Source organism: Peromyscus leucopus, chromosome 7 (genome assembly GCF_004664715.2).
Source record: "Peromyscus leucopus breed LL Stock chromosome 7, UCI_PerLeu_2.1, whole genome shotgun sequence".
In the NCBI taxonomy this organism is placed as follows: domain Eukaryota; kingdom Metazoa; phylum Chordata; class Mammalia; order Rodentia; family Cricetidae; genus Peromyscus; species Peromyscus leucopus.
In genome coordinates, this window is record NC_051069.1 from 67,709,866 (window position 1) to 67,729,942 (window position 20,077).

Sequence of the window (20,077 nt, forward strand, 5' to 3'; positions counted from 1 at the left end):
ACATAAAATAAAGTTAAATGAATTATTTAAAAAAAAATATTTCTCTTGTATATGTGTTTGTGTGCATATGCCATGTGCAAGCAGGATCCTGCAGTGAGCAGGCTAGACTTCCTGGAACTGGAGTCATAGTTATGACCTGCCATTGGGTGCTGAGGACCAAACCCAGGTCCTCTGGAAGAACAGTAAGTGCTGTTAACCACCCAGCCATCTCTCCAAGCCCCTTTTATACCTTGCCTTAAGCAGGTTTCATTTAGCCCAGGCTATCCTTGAACTAGAGATACAGCCAAGGATCGCACTGAACTGCTGTTCTGGCTCCATTTCTCATGTGCTGGGACTACAGGCACACACCACCACGATGGACTTGAACCCAGTTTCATTTCAAAATACAGTCCCAGGCTGGGAAGAGGGCTCAGTCCGTACAGTACTTGCTTTGCACACTTGCTTTGACCTGAGTTCAGATCCCCAGCAACAATGTAAATGCTGTCTAGGTGATGCTCATCTATGATCCCGCGGCTGGAGAAGCAGAGACAGGTGGATCCCAGGAGCTCACTGGCTAATCAGCCTGGACATGTCCATGAGCTCTGGGTTCAGAAGCAGACTTTGTCTCAAAAAAGTGAAGTGTGATTGAGGAAGACATTTGGCATCGACCTCTGTCCTAAACACACACCCACAAGAACACATTATAACATACAGACACAATTTCAAAACTTGTCAAAAATTGGAAATCCATTGTTTCTTTCATATTCAATTTTCTCTAACAGAAATTCTTTACTTTTTTGGTCAACTTCTTCTTGAGAGAATAGATTGAACTTTGGAATAAAATAATGCATCAGTTTCTCTGTCCTGAGGCACTCAACAAAGAACGCCAGAAACTCATCAAAGCAGGTGCTCAGTTGCTTGGGGTCCCAATGACTGTCTTGTGGGTTCTCAGTCCACATGTGAAAGATTGCAGTTTTCACATAGTAAGAACAGAATTCATCTAGTTCTTGATACTCTTTTTTCAACTGTTCCAAAAGGTATTTCATTAATTTTAAACAGTCTTTCCTGTTAAATAAAAAAGACAATAATTTTTACTCATTTGCAACCTGCCTCTTTTGAGACAGATCTCTCTTTGTAACCCTGGCTTTCCTGAAACACACAGGGGTCCACTGCCTCTGCCTCCCAAATACAAGTACTGGAATTAAAGATGTGCACCACCTTGTCTGTCTTCTTCCTTTTTTAAACATACTTTCTTCTTTATTTCCAATTTTTTGAGGCAGAGTCTCATATAGCTCAGGTTGGCCTTAAACTTGTGATGTAGCAGAGGCTGGCCTTCAACTCCTAATTCTCTTCCCCCTCTCAAGTGCTAGGATTATGGTGTGTACTACCATCCTTGACTCAGTCTCACTTCTTGACTGTGTATATTCTAACAAGAAAAATGACCCACTTAGTGTGATTTCAAGTTTGGCCAGTCAGTTTCTAACAGCAACAAAGCTGCTCCATCCCAAAGCAGCCACCACTATCTAATAAGAGTCATCCTTTGGCCTCTTCACCTTTCATGAAAATAATAGACTCAATCAGCCAGGTGTAGTGTGCATGGCTATAATTCCAGCACTTGGGAGGCTGAGGCAGGAAGATCATAACGAGTTCAAGATCAATAGGCTACCAAGTGAGTTCATGGCCTGAGCTATACAGGGAGATCCCAGAAAAAATATATATATTATAAATATTGTGTTTATACAGTATGTATTTATACATACTCCTCTGTTTCCTGGCCTTCCTCCCTTCCTCCTTCCCCCTTGCTCTCTACCCAAAATCATTCCAGCACCACCCTTCTCCCAACCCAGCCCAGCAATAATCACCCTCACATCTGGGCTGTGGTGCCAAGAAAGCATTAAATGTTAATATCATGGATAATTTGCCATAAAAAAAGGACATTACCTGCAACATTTCACTCCAGCAGATTCACAACATGTTTTCTCTATCCCATGATTACTCAAAATGTATTTTTCAGTGTGAGAGAAAGAGAGGCGCCATGTCTTGCCTTAATTTCAGAAAGAAAAACAGCTATTTTACTAAAAGAAGCCATAGGTAAATCATACAATATTTAAGTTTAGATCATACACTAAAATATCATCCTGAAGAAATTCAAGAGGAAGACAGACCAAATGAAGTGAACAGATAGACAAAGTAATAATTAAAATAAATACATAGCCAAAGTGGGTCTAGATGGAGAAATAATATACTTAGCCAAGGTCAGATACATTATCTCTTAGAGTGTGCTAAATGCATCTCATAATATTTTGCTTCTCTGATGGCTTAACTTCCCCAGAGTCTTTCAAGAAGCTTTGATTTGCACAGATGAGCTGCTAAGCAGATTTCAAGAGGCTGCGAAACTAACACGAGGTCGCAGAGCTAGTCAAGAGAAAGCCTTGAGATTCAGAACCACAACAGTGTGACCCAAGGCAGCACTGTCTTGACTTAAGCTTTAGTTGGAGTGACTCGTGGACACTAGAAAGTGAAGTCATCATTGTCGCTGTGGCTTGGGAAGTGTTTTGAGACAGGGTCTCATGTAGCCCAGGTTGGCCTCCCACTCACTATGTAGCCGAGATGACCTGAAACTCTTGTTCCTCCTGCCTCTGCCTCTGCCTGCTTCCCCTCTTGACAACAGTATGATAGCCACAGATTTCTCAGTTCTAGCTGGCCACGCTCATTTCGTGGCCCATTGAGCCTGATAGCTCTGGGAATGCCAGCACACTGGTGGGCCACTGAACTTTTGCTGCCTTTGCATGTCACAGTAATGAGCCTTCTGCATCCTTCCCATTAATCTTCACATTTTAACAAACCTTGAAAACCATTTCCAACTTTTGCATTCTTGGGCACAAGATAAAATGGTTCTTGTCTTAGTTTGGTCCTAACTTTTGTGCCAAGCCAGTTTTTGATGGGTAGTCCTTCTTTGGTACTAATGGGCCAGCTGCCTTTTGATTCCAAAGCCAGAATTATATCCACAGATATTTCTTCCGGGTTTCTGATAAGAAGTGTTACAGCAGGGCTTCCTGGTTTTTCCTTCTCCACACTGACATCAATACCTGTTTACACATATTGAAGAAAAGAAAGGATTGATCCATTTTCTCTGGAAATATGGAAAAGTTACAGAATTATAATTTAAAATATATAGCCTAAGCACTAATTAACATTAACCCCAATATAGAACTACACCCCATGAGGCATAGTGTTTTACCATGTAACCAACAGTTAGCTATCTGGAGACACTGTCAGGATTCTGTCTAGGACCAGTGATGAAGCATTCCTAAAGACTTTGAGTCTGGGAGTGCTGTAATTAAATTTTCATTTAGAACTTTAAATGTTACTTTGGAGAGAAGCCAGCAAAAGAAGCCACATAGCAGCAGAGAAGAGAGGAGAGGAGATCACAGCTCCAGTCCAGCAGAGAGGAGAGGAGATCACAGCTCCAGTCATGTCATACTGCGAGGTACGAGACGAAATCAAGGACCGCTACAGTCCAGTGTTTCTAGGTATGACGCAGAGAAGCGGAACACGTGGAGCGATCACAAGCTACAGCTCCCACCAGAACATGGAGGAGCTGAAAAGCTGGCGCAGGCTGGGATCAAGATAACACACACTGGCCAACGCTTCGCTCACGAGGTGAAGCACGCTGACACACAGCGAGCATTTCATCCATGGTTATCAAGGACCACATGGGAGTAGACCACACAGAGACAAAAGTTATTGAACACGAATGCACTACTGAGTTCGATCGCAAAACATCTAGATATGTGTCTCCCCTAAAAAGTGTTTTCAAAAGCTCGAGCACTTGGAGCTAATATATGAAAAGAACTATCCACTACCAATGAACATATCGACACATACAATCATTCATATGGTAGATCAAATACAAAAGGGACACTAAGATCCTTGTTGAAGTTAAGAGGGAGGAAAGGCAGGGATGCCTCACTTCGATCTGAGAGTATCCAGGAGAAGTTGACTGTCTCACTCGATTATTAGAAGGGGTGTGACAATTACACGCTGGGTCATATCCTCTATAACCAAACAGAAAACGAAGCAATAGTGATCATCAGTTTAATAAATAGAGAAGTGAGGAAAATAAGACTGCCTCAGGAGACACAAGAAAATTACAATCTGTAGCTGCATAGCGAGAGTAGATTGGAGTATATTAAGGTTTTAAAATGTTAGCATGCAATGAGACACTAAGAGCTAGACAAGGTGGGTGAGCAAATTGTGAATCCGACAAGGATATCTACAATATGGTTAGTGTCGCAGGGATTTACATAGAAAGGAAGAACATTACCTGTTTTGCAACACGTAGTGGAATGGATGGTTAGCGGATGCGGACTGGGACCCGGCAACTAGGCATGGTACTCACTATATAGAATGTCCATCGTGGAGACCTAGGGCATGCGTCAGCGTATCATAGAGGAGGCCATTATGTGGAGGGAGGAGGATCTGGGTGAGTAGTCAAGAGCGGCAGCGGACATAGGATCATAAGGAGAGGATCGATTGTAAGGAAATTTCCGCAGAGAAAAAGGCGCAGAAGCCTACTACAGCAGTCCAAGATCCAAACCAGAAAATTCAGATCCTCGAATTAATCCTAATTTTAAAACGATAAATCAATGTGTTAATCACTGATTTCCCTAACTTGACAACATCTTGGATAGACCATGAATTAAATAATTTATCAACAATATTCCTGCGCCTATCTTTAAGATATGATGGAGACTCAGAGGATTTCTCCTGAATTTTTGAACTTCCCAATAAAAAGCATCAAAGATGTCATGCACTATGCCTATGTATAGATCAAATGTCTGCGCGCACTCTCAGTATAACACATAACGATCCAAAATTCATTATGTGACGCCATGAACATTGTAATGAGGAAAAAAAGTCATAAAATAATATGAAACGGATATTTTTTTTTCTAATTCAGTGAACATAGGCTGTTACCACACCACCTTATCATTTCTTTTTTTTTATGTGAAAAGAGTTTACACTTGAGACTCTATCACTAGGATAAAGCAGATCCCTAGCATTGCGTGCCATGCGGTGGCTACACACATTGATTCCCAGCACTTGGGAAGACAGAGGCAGGCGATCTCTGTGGTTCCACACAGATCTACGCCAGAACTACACACGGATAAGAGACCCTGTTCCAGAAAAGAAACGGCGGAGGCTAGTGGAAGAGGAAGAGAAGAGTGTGAATAAGGAAGCTGTGATGAAAGATGGTGAGGAGGCATAAGTGAAGAGAAAAGAACACAAAAGGAAGGAATGAAGAGGAGTGAGAGATAGAAGGAAGGTAGGTTGCTACACTAGAAAAGACAGTGAAACAGACGCGTAGTATCTGACAAGAACTTTAACTGCTACTCTATGACACGCAAATTGAAGAACCGATTATCAGAAGATAGGGCAAACGAATTGTCGCACCACTCTGGCATGTCGAAAAGCTAATTCTCATTAACAAAAATTAGAGAAACGTAAATAATTGGGTATTTGTTATATTAATTACATGGGAAACACTGTTAAAAGTAAGTAATGCCTAAATTTAGTTATTTTGTAGGGGGTGTTATTGTTAATGTGTCTAGAAATTAGGTAGCATTCAAAATACAGCTCTAGAGAATCAATCCTAATTGTATGTGTAAAGATATCACATTCAAACAGCAGGCAAAGTGGCGTGCTCGGAGTCCTAGCTAATCAGGAGGTGCTATACTACAAGAGTCCAGGCAGAGTGGCCCTGCCTGGAGTCCTACTAATCAGGAGGTTGTTATATACAGAAATAAGGCAGGTGGCCCTGCCTGGAAGCCATCTAACGGAGGTGGTTATATACGAATAAGGCAAGTGGCCTGCTGGAGCCCTAGCTAAATCAGGAGTGTATAATACAAGAATAAGGCAGAGTGGCCTGCTGGAGTCCTATCTAATCAGGAGTGTTATATACCAAGAGTCAGGCAGAGTGGCCCTGCCTGGAGTCCTAGCTAATAGAAGCTGTTATAATACAAGAGCAGGCAGAGGCCCTGACCTGCGAGTCCGAGCTAATCAGGAGGCTGGCAGGAGGGTTAATTGCAGAGCATAGTTTTGTCAACAGGGCAACACAACAAGATCCACCACAGAGAAGTTGTAGGTCATCAACATAAACACTTTTCTTGCGAGTGCAATCACTCATTTCATGTGTCTCTGACCATGGCCCCTTTTAGTCTTGTCACTTACGAGTTCATGTTGAGGGGTCTTACCCAGCACTCTCAGTGTGGCATTCAGGGCATTCATGGCAGAGACTCCGAAAAAGGATTGTAACTTTAAGATCGTCCCATTAGCTGGGTAGGAATCTCAGATTCTATGAAGAAACCAGTGGCTCATAAACAATCAAGCTGACTGCATGGATTAAGGAAGAGATATAACCACTAGTAACGAAGCAGAATCAGGAGAAACTACAACTAAGAATATAAAATACCATCAATGAGAGAATTGTACTGCGACAAGACATTTCACAGACACATAGTAAGCCCCACGTGGATCAGAATATTCTTATTTCACAAACCTGGGAAACGTAAAATGAGTACTGGTCAATCTTATAGTGAATGAAAACGAAAATATATCACGAGACTTAAACGTAAAAATGTAGAGCACTATTACCACATAAATAAGTGCAACTTCGGATGCTAAGCCATTCAAACTATCTCCATATGAGAACTCTAAGCCTCATAGCTTTCTAGAGTACAGAAAACAGGCTTAGTTGGGAAAAGAAAGCAAAACTTGAGCAGTTATTGATAAGGATGAAATTAAGGAAATCCAGACTTGGAGTTACACGGGGCCAGCAAATATCGCTATGCTACCGGACCAACGTAGATTTCGCTGAATTGAACGACCTCGTCTCTTGACATTATAAGCTTCCAGCCACAATCTGACAACCTGACGAATAGTTCTGTCTATCCAAATCTATGGAAGAAACAGAAAGAATCCTTCAACAAATGGTGCAGGCTAGGCAGCTGAAACGGGATCACTCCAAGCACAATCGTAAAAAGCAATCGAGATGTGGAGCTGAATATAAGAAGTACACAATAGTCGTAGGTCAGCCTCCTATGACAACAATTAACAATGTCCTAAGAGTGGAGTCTACACAGGATCCACATCTTAAAGTCCTATGTTGTAGAGTACTTAGACACTATTATAAGTAGAAGAAAAACCTATTAGGATAGTGATACTGTTCACTCTGAATGCATTGGCACAGGAGATCAACTTCCTAAATATAACACCAGTAGCAACAGACATCTGAGAAAACAATTAAAAGTATTCAAATGGCGTATTAAACCTCTTGAAACTGACGAACGCTTGCGTGTTGTGTAGTGGGGCAATTACGCTTACAAACCGACTACATCAAGCACCAAGAAGACAGCCTACAGAATGGGAAAAGATCTTCACGCCAGAGGAATTTCCAGTAAACTATAGTGACAGAGAAACCGCCATTCTCTCACACGCTCTATATAGAAAAGGCTGGAGTCAAATATAGAATTGCAAGACTAACTAGGAGCATTCGAAGATTACCTAGGGAATTTAATTGATCACACTACAATAACCTGTTGAGAGAATAGTTAGGTGGAAACAGGAGAATCTAGAAGCACATGAGAATTCCCAAAATGTAGATATCTGGAGGAGGAGGTAGGATCTAGAAATCCGACCGAGAAAAAACTGACAGATAATGTCGGTAATGTTTCATTGGCCTCATCACATGAGTGCGATGCAGGGAAATGCAGACACTGAGCATGAAGGTGCAACTACAGATACCATGAATCCAGCTCAGCACCTTCATACAGGAATGAGCTAAGGAATTGAATACTCGTGGAGCCTAGCACGAAAGCTGTAGGAAGTGTCTCTTAGCGAGAGGCAAGATGCGAGTGCAGCAAGGGGATACACTTACTCCTTCTCTACGCGAGAGCAATTGGGTCGAGTTAGTGCAAACTGTGGTACAGCGCCAACTCTTGGAAACTCAGTATGTGGCTGTTCTTCAGGAACCAAATTCGGGAAGTAGGCAGATGTATGCTACTCTCGAGAGGGGAGCACACTGATTACGAAATAACCCTGACTCGCTAACTGGAATCATAGCCAAGGAACACATCCCATTCCCACTCGAACGAACGGAATGATCGTTGCATCAATAAACTCTGCTAGTGTTTACGATACGACCATTCAAGGGTTAAGCATTTCTCATGGGTACATTAATCGCAGACAGAACCTGGAAACAACCTAGAATGCCCGTGGCACAACAGATCTAAAGAATGTGAGTGATAAAGAAAATGTGGCGTCAACATTGATATGGCTACATCGAATGTCACCCTAGCACAGGAGGACCAGATGGTATTAACAAAAGTATAAAATACAAAAACAAAAAAGACACAACATCATGAAAATTTGCAAGCAATCACATCGCAGAACGTAGAAAAATTATGCGATTCATCTGAGCTGAGGTACACTGCTCTAGACAATCAGAGGATAAAAATGGTAGCATTTCATAAGTGGATCTCAGCGAAGAGTAGTAAAGGCAACTGGATAACAACACAATCCACCACCCTCCATGTATGGGAGCGAGCTAACTACGGAGCATGAGACACACATCTCACAGCGGGATACATGGATTGTTCGCTACCCTGGGAAGGGGAAAATACAATCGCAGTATAGGTTCAATTAACAGAGTACGGGGGGATGCGGAGGGGATGTGAGCACAGGGGTGAGCACATAGGAGGGTCAGGAGATAGAGGCACTGACAAACCATAAAGGAGAAACAAGATGGTCAGAGTGAGCTCGTAAACAGGGAATGGAGTTGGGAAAGCATGAAAAGATAACATGGCTATGAGGGAGAACAAGTGCAGTCTGGGGATCACACGAGAGACATCTATGAGAGAGCTAGGAAGTATATCCAAGAACTCATCAAGGCAACTTAATACCGTATTCACGCCTTCAGACTTATTAGCAATGTGGAGACTGCGTTGATCCTGAAAACAAGACTAATATCAGTAGTAATTAGATTAGCAACACACTATCCTCTAACTGTCCATCATAGACGCCGCACATTAACGTCACAGTTAACTATGGAACAGAGCAGAGGATCTAACGAGACATGCCCAAAAGCACCAAAGCATAGAGCTCCAGGAGTCCAGTCAAATTGTAGAGCATTAGAAGAAGGTAAATTATGACTAGCTCGAGCCACAGGGGGCAATTAATCAATAAATCACACAGCATTTAACGGAGTGCTGAAATAGCTACAAGATGAATTGCACCAAATCACACAATACGAGTATGCTGGTGGAACACACTATACGAAGGCTGTGGACGAACAGCTGTGGTTAGAGAAACAGCCTCCCATGGATAACACTTTACGATCGGCTTCAGGACTCTTGCGCAACTGAGGCCATCTGCCATTGAGGTAAATGTTATGGTTGTGTTTGGTGTTTTGTGAGTTCTTTGTGCTTCTAGAGTGGTCCTCTCGCAGGCAACAGATGAGAAAGCATTCAGGAGTTCCCTTCCACGTCCGGTTTGTAGCTACTGTATTATCTTGAAAAAGGTCGCTTGAATTGGATCTGGCATGCTGTCTGATCCTGACATTAGTGCTCTGTGTGCTGGGGAATGCACTTTACAACAGCCTTTGGTGCAGGGGAGGGGCTTGGACCTGCTCAACTTGTAGCTGTACCCGTCAACACAAGCTGTAATCACAGAAGGACATTCTTGTCCCTGAGTCCCCGCTGGGAGGAGAGCGACTTATGGACCATTCGCGAGGAGATTGGGAGAATTGGGAGGGAGACTCATGGGGTCTCAGGCAGTTTCGCCGTAGGAAATAGTCAACATGGTGGGACGCTCTGGAGTCATCGGGCGAGTGGGAAATGGCAATCCCTGTTGGTTTTGGTTACTATGTAAAGTTCTTGATTACTAAATACCGACATTTAATAAGGAAAAGAAAACAAGAGGAAGGAAGTGTAAGATGCCTCCATATGTGTCCCCCTTCTGGCAGTATATCCCCTAAGAATCACCCCCTCCTTTCCTCTGAGGGGAAATATCTGGGACCTATAGTGGCGAGTTCAGAAGCTTACGCTGTAGCAGAAACCAGAGCAATGATGGGGTGTGGGCCAGGTGCTCCCAGTCGAGGGAAACACATTACCCATTGCCAGGGCTGTTCAGGTGTCCAGTGACTCATCATCAACTCCAGAGGATGGAGGGCTTCCTGGACACGCTAGTCAGCTCTGCCCTTGCTTCCTACTCCTGGCAATGGCAACATGATCTTTTCACTATAACCTGGTCACTAGCAAATAGAAAAACGTGGAGCTGGAGAGAGGGCACAGCATGAGAGCACTTGCTGCTCTTGAAGTGGACCTGGACTTGGTTCCTAGCAGCCACAGGTGACTCACATGGTCTGTCACTCCTCCATTTCTGGCTCCATGGGCACCTAGCATGGATGTGGTGCACATATATATACAGCAGGCAAACACTCAACACAAAATAAAAGTCAAATAAAAAATAAAAAACTCGAGTGGGTATTTTCAGATGGTATCTGCATGTGCAACTCCTACAAGCTGAGAATTACCTCTGTGTCTATAGGCGCAACAGCTTGTTTGGTGTCAATTAAACACAGTAAGGCCATTTCCCTAAAAGTCTGTACCCTGAAAAGGATCACAAATGCCCCAGACTTTGTTTAGATTATAAACTTCTGATGGGTGAACAAATCTAAGTGGCAGCTGCTCAGACTCTACACCAAGGACACATCTGAGTCTGTGGCGAGTTCTCGGCCACTTCAGTCTCTCGCTGGTTGGATCTTGCAGTTTGACCTGTTATTTCCTGACTTTTTTAGTAGGTTTCCTTGAATTTCCCAAACCTTCTCACAATCAGAGGCCAAAGCAGTCACTATGTAGGGTTAGCACCTGCCCTGAAACAGTAAGAGAGAAGAAGTTAGTCTCAGGTGAAGATGTTTCTAACAGGGATCCTGGGCAGTTGGTCTCTGTAGTCTCGGGACTGGTAGCCATTTGCGGTGAACCTTAGTTAGGGAAAGATGAATCTTACAGCGATCAGATGCTCCAGGGGTTCAGAGGAGTGAGAAGCTGCTCTGAAAAGGTCAGTGGGAACATTACTATTTCACATAAATTAGTGGAACAAACTTATTGTTATAGACTTCCTCCTCCATGTTGGGTCTAGGGTATGGAGATGGAGAAAAAATGTCTTTCCTAACTCTTTCGTTTGCTTTACTGCTGGACAGTGTGGCTCTAATGAAGAGGATGCACTGAGGGGCTGGGGCTCAGCGTCCTCCGGCGAAGACGAGGGGTCCAGAGTTTCAACCGCAGCATCCCCGGAAGATACGGCTCGTTTCTCCTGGGCACATGTACACTCCTGACGTAATGGGGCACTGCTATACCTATATTCACACAATTGTTGGATTTCACAAGTCTTGTAGTTTCTTCTCCCTACATTGTGTATCTTTATGGAAGCAAACAGAGGGCAAGCATGTACGTTTGTTTGTTTTAAAACAGGATCTTACTCTGTAGCGCAGGCTAGGCTGGAACTCAAGTTTGGTTCCCAGCACCCATATCAGGCAGCTCACAGCCAATGTAATGACATCGTGGTCTTCTGGCCTGCAAGGGTTCCTGTACACAGGATACATATAAATTCACACACACACATAAATAATATACAAGTAATTTTTTTAAAAAATAAAAGACTCTGCACAAAAAGAACTCTAGTCTTAGATTGCTTCTCTGGCAACCTGTTCCAACACAGAAAACAAATCAAACAAACACAAAACCCATAAAATTCACATATTAAAACCCTAGGAATAGCAGTTAATCCCAGCATTCAGAAGGCAGAAACAGGTCATCTCTGTTAAGGCCAGCCTAGTCTACCAGGTGAATTTCACTTAGCCAGGGCTACATGGTGAGACTCTATCTCAACAAACAAAGTCACCAAAAACATTTTCAAAATAAACTTAAAAACCTTGTGACGTTACCTTTTATATCACAAAATACACACTGTAGCCACCCTCCTGCCACAGTGGTCACAGAAATGTGTACTGAGGTGACACACGCCTGTAAAACTAGCCCTTGGAAAACTGAGGTAAGAGAATCACAAGTTTGAGGGACCAGCCTGGGCAACACAGTAAACTCCTGTCTAAAACCAAAACAAACAATAAAACTGCTTTTCATGTTTCCAACAATAATCATAATAAGTACTTTTCCTATATTAAATACCACAGAGAGATAGGGAGAGAGCTCAGTTGGGAGATGATTTTGCTTAGCATGCATGAAGCCCTGGGTTCCATCCCAGCATTGAATAGACTAGGACTACATATGATGATGGCATAATTCCAGCACTAGGGAGGTAAAGTCAGGAGGATCATCCTTGGCTACACAATGAGTTAGAGGCCAGCCTGGGATACATGAGACCTTGTTATAAAATAAATAAAGAGGTAAAGTAGAATAAAGTAAATAAAAATACCACACAGCCTTCATTAGTTAGAGTTGTGCTTTAAAAAAAAAAATAATTTATGCCGGGCGGTGGTAGCGCACGCCTTTAATCCCAGCACTTTGGAAGGCAGAGGCAGGTGGACCTCTGTGAGTTCGAGGCCAGCCTGGTCTACAGAGTGAGTTTCAGGATAGCCAGGACTGTTTCACAGAGAAGCCCTGTCTTGAAAAACAACAACAAAGTTATCTTATTTATATGGGTGTTTTGCTACATGTCTGTCTTTGTACCATGTATGTGCGTGGTGCCTCTGCAAACACTGCCACAATCTTCAGGAATTCTGCTGGACCTGCTCTCGAAAGATCATCAGAGCTAGGCTTGCTGAATGTTGATGTTTGCTCATAGGAGGTGGGAGAAGGTCACAGGACCCCCACCTGAGTATCCAACCACCTCACCCAACTAGCTGTAAACAATTCTGCCCTAGTTGCCAGTGGTCCCAGGGTCTCTGAAACGGGCTAGACTCAATCTAGAAGATATAGTTGGGGACTCCATCCACTCAGCCACAGCAGAGTCCTCATCCACACTGACTGCTTTAAAGTCACATATCCTCTCTACCACAACTCCTCAGGAGCAAGTCCAGAGTTCTTCCAAAGCACAGCGTTAAGAGAAACTAGCTATCAATATTGGTCTGTATGCTAACTGAATGAATGAATGAATGAATGAATAAAATAATAATAAAAAAAAAAGCCAGGCAGTGATGGCATACGCCTTATTCCCAGCACTCAGGAGGATCTCTGTGAAGTCGAGGCCAGCCTGGTCTACAGATCGAGATCCAGGACAGGCTCCAAAATTACACAGAGAAACCATGTCTCAAAAAAAAAAAAAAAAAAAAAAAAAAAAAAAAAAAAAAAAAAAAAAAAAAAAAAAAAAAAAAAGCAGAGCATGGGCTGTTCCAGAAGGGAAGTGGGGAGATACCCAAGGGTGTGGGGAACCCCAAAAAGATGAGGCAGGTGAGGAGTGGGCCAGGAGCCCCTCCAGCAAGCAGGTCTTGGCCACTCACCTTCACATGCTCATAGTAGCTGCCAGTGTTCAGCTTCTGCACGCCTTTGAACTCCGACTCACGGGTCTGCATTCCTTTCAGCAGGCTCTTCACGACTTCATTCACCACCTCGGCTGCCTCCGAGATCTCATCCCGTTTCAACTTCAAATTTCCCAGCACCCTCTTGAGCTTTTTGTCGAGGGTCTCCGGCTCCTTCCTGGAAGCCCGCGGGGCTCTCTGCTGCCCCGTGGAGCGCGCGCCCCTCCTGCCCCGAGGACCCCTTGAGACCTCGGCCTCTCGGGGACTGTCGAAGGCTGGAGCTCCCGGACGCCCCTTGCAATCTCGGGCACCTCGGGGACTGTCGGAAGCTGGGGCTCCCGGACGCCCCTTGCGACCTCGGGGACTGTCGGAGGCTGGGGCTCCCGGACGCCGGGCTGCTCGGCATCTCCTGCGGCGCCGGTGGCGGAGGGCTGTGGGTCCTTAGTGCGCACGGACGCCCTTCCCGGGCGCGCTCGGGGCGCTTGGGCGCGCGGCTTCTCCGCGGGGTCCCCGTCACACTCCGCACGCCGCGATCGCGCCCCCCTTTGCGGGACGCAGCTTCCCACGTGGGGCCGGGCAGCCACGGTCCCTTTGGGCTCGGTCGTGGCGCGCTTTGCAGACGGCTCTTCGGGCGCTGACCTTCCATATCTGAGGCTCTGCGCTCCGGAAAGGAAGAATCGACTTCGGGGAAAGATGGCGGGAAGGGGAACTCTCCGTAACTGCTGGAAACGAAACTTAACTATCTGGCGGGAACGCAGCCTGTCTGTGCCGCCCAGAGCAGGCGCAGGAACCCGCGTGAGGTCGCACGTCGCCGCCAGGAAGAGGCGGTCCAAGGAGATGCGAATTTCTCACCCGCTCGTGGGGACCAGCTGAGCCATTGGCTTGGAAACCACCCACCCTTCCTTTATTGCAAAGACACGGAAAACACTGACAACAGCTTTGCGGCCAGATTTGCTGACCTACCACCAAGATTTATTTGGGGACCTCGTCGCTCGGACATTTGAAGTTCATAAAAATGTTTTCTATGTAAGCTTTAAATAAGAATTTGGTGTTCTTGTTAATGAGTAGTAGAAATAACACTAAACGTTTACAAGGTAGATGACTGCTTGGAATTAGTATTTCAAATTATCTGGCTTTCTAAAAAGCACACGAAATCTTAAAGAACTTGTTTAAAGTGCCTATGTGAGTTCCATAAGCAGCACAATCCTACTGATTTGGCTGCTGAGATTCCAGGGCACTTCAATGCAGACTTTCAGAACGCGATTTCTAAAGTCAATCTTGTCAACAGTGGTTGAAAGTTGTACCCAGCGAGATTTATCTTGCCTTCCCCTGCCTTCGCATGACAAAAACAGAAGGCTGCTCTTTCTGTAGATTTATTTGCACAGCCCAGAACACCACTTCGTCTTCGGCTAACATCAGAATGTGTAACTCCACTCCTTATTACCTAAGCCAGTGTGTCCACTAACACAAAACTCACAAACTGCTGTGATGTTTAACTTTGAGGAAAGTGTGTGTGTGTGTGTGTGTGTGTGTGTGTGTGTGTGTGTGGTGTGTGTGTGTGTGTGTGTGTGTGTGTGTGTGTGTGTGTGTGGTGTGCCATAGACTATGGGGAGTGGAGGAGGTTGACACATTGCCTGGATAAAAAGACACTGATCAGTGTGATGCTGTCCCATCGCCCATGCTATTTCTCCCCCCCCTCCTGTGAATGCCTGTACATGAGTTCCCAAAGTGGGAATTTGTCATCTGGCTTTTGGGTGGCAAGCAGACATGCCTGGGGACAGAAACACTTCCTTCGCAGAAATATACTTTAGACATGAGACCCCTATATTTAGAATGCCTTGCTGGGCATGGTGGTGCACACCTTTAGTCCCAATATTCAAGAGACAGAGGCAGTTCAGCTGATGTCTGACTCTGAGGCCAGCCTGCTGGTCTACAAAGCAAATTCTAGGACAGCCAGGGCTACAGAGCCAGAGTGGACCCTGTCACAGACAGACAAGAGGCTGACAGGAGCCCGTCCTCTAGAGTGCCTGGATTAGCTGTTCAAATCAGCCATTCCAAGGTGCAGTTTCAAGGAAAGCATGATGGCTCATCCCAGATCGATCTAAAGTGGAAGGGGAGAACCAGCACATCACACACACACACACACACACACACACACAAGTGCACAGTTCGGTGATAAGCACATTTATATTGTTGGGCAGCCCTCACCACTATACATCTCCACAAGTCTCCATGCCAAAGAAACTCAACCATTCAACAACAATTCTTTGCACTGGTCTCCTTGGCAATCACTTCACTTTCTGCCTGTGATTCTGACTACTTACTGTAAGTGCTTTAACTCAGTGGGGTCATATTGAGCCACACCCCCATCCTTTATTTGTAGAGTTTGTCCCTAGCAATTCACTTATTCGCTCAATAAATATTTGGCTGCCTAAGACATATCAGGCTCTGTTCTTAGCTCTTGGGATTCGCTAACAATAATTCTTGTCTTCCTAAAGCTTATACTCTCTCAGGGAAAAATAGGCAAAAAAAAAAAAAAAAAGACAATATATTCATGTGGTAGATGATAATCTCTATTGAAGAAGGAAAGGGGCCAGGTGTGGTGGTGCACACCGTTAATCCCAGCACTCTGGAGGCTGAGGCAGGTGGATCTCTGTTAGTTCAAGGCCTGGTCTACAAAGTGAATTCCAGTACAGCGAGGGCTACACAAAGAAAACCTGTCTCAAAAAAACAAAAGAAAGAAAGAAAAGAAAAGGAAGGGGACTAGAGAGGTGGCTCAGTGGTTAAGGTGTTGGCTGCTCTTTGAAAGGATCCAAGTTCATTTTCCAGTACCACTTCCTAAGAGTCATTTCCAGGGACCCAATGCCCTCTTGTGGCCTCCAAGGGCACTAGGTGTATACATGGTGCACAGACAGACAGACAGGCAGACAAAACAATAACTTTTTTATGAAAAAGAAAACAGCCAGATGGTGTTGGTGCATGCCTTTAATCCCAGGTGAGGCAGAGGCAGGCGGATCTTTGCTAGTTCAAGACCAGCCTGGTTTATAGAACAAGTACCAGGACAGCCAAGGCTACACAGAGAAACCCTGTCTGGAAAAACAAAACAAAACAAAAATAGTTCAAGAAGGGTAAGGAAAAAGGCATGTGCATCCAGAGAGAATGACATTTGAGCGATGATTTTGAAAGGGGCATAGTTCACTGCAACAACCATCCTGTAATTGTTTTTCTTCTAATGTGAATCGTTCTAGCTAATCACCTCTTAGCATCACCTGTGGTGGTACATGTCCATAGTTCCAGTTACTCTGGAGGCTAAGGCAAAGCAGCTTTGAGGCCAGACGTACAAGTCTCGGTAAGAGAGTGAGATCTTGTCTCAAACAAACAATAAATTTGAGGTCCTCATCGGGGACCCTAATGTAAGGCTACCTTCCATATAAGGGTTATATATACTTTCACAGTAGACATTCAATTAGTCATTTACAGCTTAAAACTTAAGCTACAGGCTTAAAACATTTAAGAAGTTGTTGTGGGATAATTTTTTTGTTTGTTTTTTTTGTTTTTTGAGACAAGGTTTCTCTGTGTAGCTTTGCGCCTTTCCTGAAACTCAATTGGTAGTCCAGGCTGGCCTCGAACTCACAGAGATCCACCTGCCTCTGCCTCCCGAGTGTTGGGATTAAAGGCATGCGCCACCACAGCCCGGCTTGGGATAATCTTTTTGTATACTCTAAATATGTATTACTAGGGCCTAGAGAGATGGTTCAGAGGTTAAAAGCACTGACTGCTCTTCCAAAGGACCTGGGTTCAATTCCCATCATCCACATGGCAGCTCACAACTGTCTGTAACTCTAGTTCCAGGGGACCCTCACACAGATATACAGGCAGGCAAAACACCAATGCACATAAAATAAAAATAAATATATTATTTTTAAAAATATGTATTATTCTCACTGGTTAATAAAGAAGATGACTGGCCAATAGTTGGACAGGTAGAGGTTAGGTGGGACTTGTAGACAAAAATAGAGTGTGAAGAAGAAGGGGAGGAGTCTTGGGCATCTCGAGGAGACGAAGAGAAAAGCAAGATAAACTTGCCATGTTGCAAAAAGGTACTGCCATGTAGCAGAGTGTAGATTAAAAAAAAAATATGAGTTAATCTAAAATGTAAAAACTAGTTAATAACAAGCCTGAGCTATCAGTGGGACATTTACAATAAATGGTAAGTCTCTGTGTGTTTATTTGGGAACTGGCTGGCAGACAGAAAAGTATGCCTACAAGAAGTAGTATATTTCAGCTATAGTAATCCATGACTATCATATAAAAACTTCAAAGGCTGATGCATGAGGATCATGAGTTCAAAGCCAGCCTGGGCTACACAGTAAAACCCTGTTGGGTGGTGGGAGGGGGCATTGGTGACAAACTACTTTGGCTCCAGTCAGATCTTTATTAGTTCAAGGCCAGCCTGGGCTACATATCAATTCCAGGCTGAGAGGGCAAGAGCAAGGAGAAGTTGGGGGAGAAGAGCTAGTAAATATTTGATGGTTCTTGAAAAATGTCCACTGTTTGTGCAAGAAAAGATTACACAACACTTTATACCGTAGGATCTCAATTTCATTATTCATGGTCAAAGCATAAATATTCACTCCTGAGCTGGACATGCTCTACACAGTTGTAATCCCCACACTCAGGTAACTGAGGCAGGAGGATAGAGATTTGGAGGCCAGTTTGAGCTACATAGCAAGAACCTGTCTCAAAGGGAAAAAAAAATCCAAGCCAAGCACAGTGGCATAAACTTGAAATGACAGCATTCAGCAAGCTGAGGCAGAAAGGTCGTTGTGAGTCCCAGTTCACCTTGGGCTGCAAAGTGAGCTATCCCAAAAAGATAACAGAGGCCAGGAAGATGGCTCCTTGAGATGGCTATGCGATCCTGACACCTGTTTTTGATCCTTAGAACCAAGACTGGATTCCATGGTGCGTACCTCTACAGTCTTAGCCCTCTTACTGCAAGTTGGGAGGCAGATTCAGAATTGGCCTGAAGTTCTCCAGCTGGGTGTCCTGGAGTACACAGAACAGCTAGAGAAATAACAAGAGAGGCCCTGCCTCAAAGCAAGCAAGGAGGAAGGAGAGCACTGGCTCCCACCTGTGCTCATACACACTCGCTCACTCTCTCTCTCTCTCTCTCTCTCTCTCTCTCTCTCTCTCTCTCTCTCTCTCCTTCTCTCTTTCTCCCCTCCCCCCATCAATATCTAAAACAAAACACCCACAACAACAACCAAAACAATACTGGATACAGTGTGGAGGCCTTGAGTTCATGAACATAAAATAAAAATAAATTATTTTTAAAAATATGCATTATTCTCACTGGTTAATAAAGAAGATGACTGGCCAATAGCTGGACAGGTAGAGGTTTTTGCCTTTTTTCTGTGACAGGGTTTTTCTACCTAGTCCTGGCTGTCCTGGAACTCACAGAGATCTGCCTGACTCTGCCTCCCAAGTGCTGGGATTAAAGTTGTGTGCCACCATGCTCAACTAAACAAATATATTGTTAAGGGGACTGGCCAGATGGTTCAGCAGGTTAAAGTATCTGCTGCCAAGTCTGATGACCTGAGTTCAATTCCCAGGACACACAGGATGAAAAGAACTGACTCCCTCAAGTTTTTTATACCCATATATGCACTATGGCATGAGTAAATCCAAACACATACACACATGCAAATGAATACATGCAATTAATTCAAAAAACATACCTATAGTTAAGTAGAGAGGAGTAAAGTGAAAGATAGTATAATCACACAATGCATGTACAAAATAATAGAATTCCTATGTTGTGTGATTTTTTTTTCCTTGCAGTTCCAGGGTACCAAAAAGCCAAAGAAAATGATTCCACTCAAATCTAGCTTAGTGAAACTGAGTTTATTGGAGGCACTTGCAGGAGGATGGATGACTCAAAGTCAGCTGCATCACAGAAAAGCCCGCCCTGGCATGGATGATAATCACAAAGTTGCATCCCTGGAGTTCCCTGCAGGACTTGCATGGCTGATAGAGTCCTGGAGTCTTCCCCCTAGCAATGGTCCCTTCTTACATAGCCTGGGGTGGGGGTGGACCTGGAAGCTTACAAATCTTGTTTCACCTGAAGTTGTCAATTTTGTTCACTTCTGGGGTTTTTTGAGACTCCCTCCTCCAGGAAGGAAGATTTCACCTCAGAGGAAATTGTTGTACATACATATAAAAATAGTTACTAGCAACAGAAGGCTGACATTCTTGTGAAGTGGAGAGAGAGCACTTGGTGGGAGTTACAAGTTCTCTAATTCTCCATGTCTGTGTTTATGTAATGTTTAAGTTGTGTATAAATAGGGACTGGAGAGATGGCTCCGAGATCAAGAGCTCTTACAGAGGACCTGGGTTCTAGCTCAGTGAAACCATGGTGGCTCACAACCCTTTGTTGCTTCTGTTCATCAGGGGATCTGATGCCCTCTCTGACTTGTGTGGGCACACTTGTGGTACACACACACTCATACACATAAATACCTTTAATAATTGTTTAAGTTTTATGTAAGTAATGGGGTTTTGAGG

At 44.1% G+C, this 20,077-nt stretch overlaps 1 protein-coding gene across 1 annotated transcript in view; it reads right to left on the reverse strand.

The window, feature by feature from the left end:
• Positions 1–20,077, reverse strand: part of Cgas (cyclic GMP-AMP synthase) — a 20,751-nt gene continuing 674 nt past the window's right edge. Inside the window, exons 2-6 of the mRNA XM_037208230.1 lie at positions 13,825–14,360; positions 13,496–13,768; positions 2,826–3,072; positions 1,921–2,023; positions 1–1,044 (exon numbers count right to left, since the gene is read on the reverse strand). Coding sequence (XP_037064125.1) covers positions 702–1,044; positions 1,921–2,023; positions 2,826–3,072; positions 13,496–13,768; positions 13,825–14,360 — 1,502 coding nt within the window. The 3' untranslated portion in view covers positions 1–701. The remainder of the gene's footprint in view (positions 1,045–1,920; positions 2,024–2,825; positions 3,073–13,495; positions 13,769–13,824; positions 14,361–20,077) is intronic.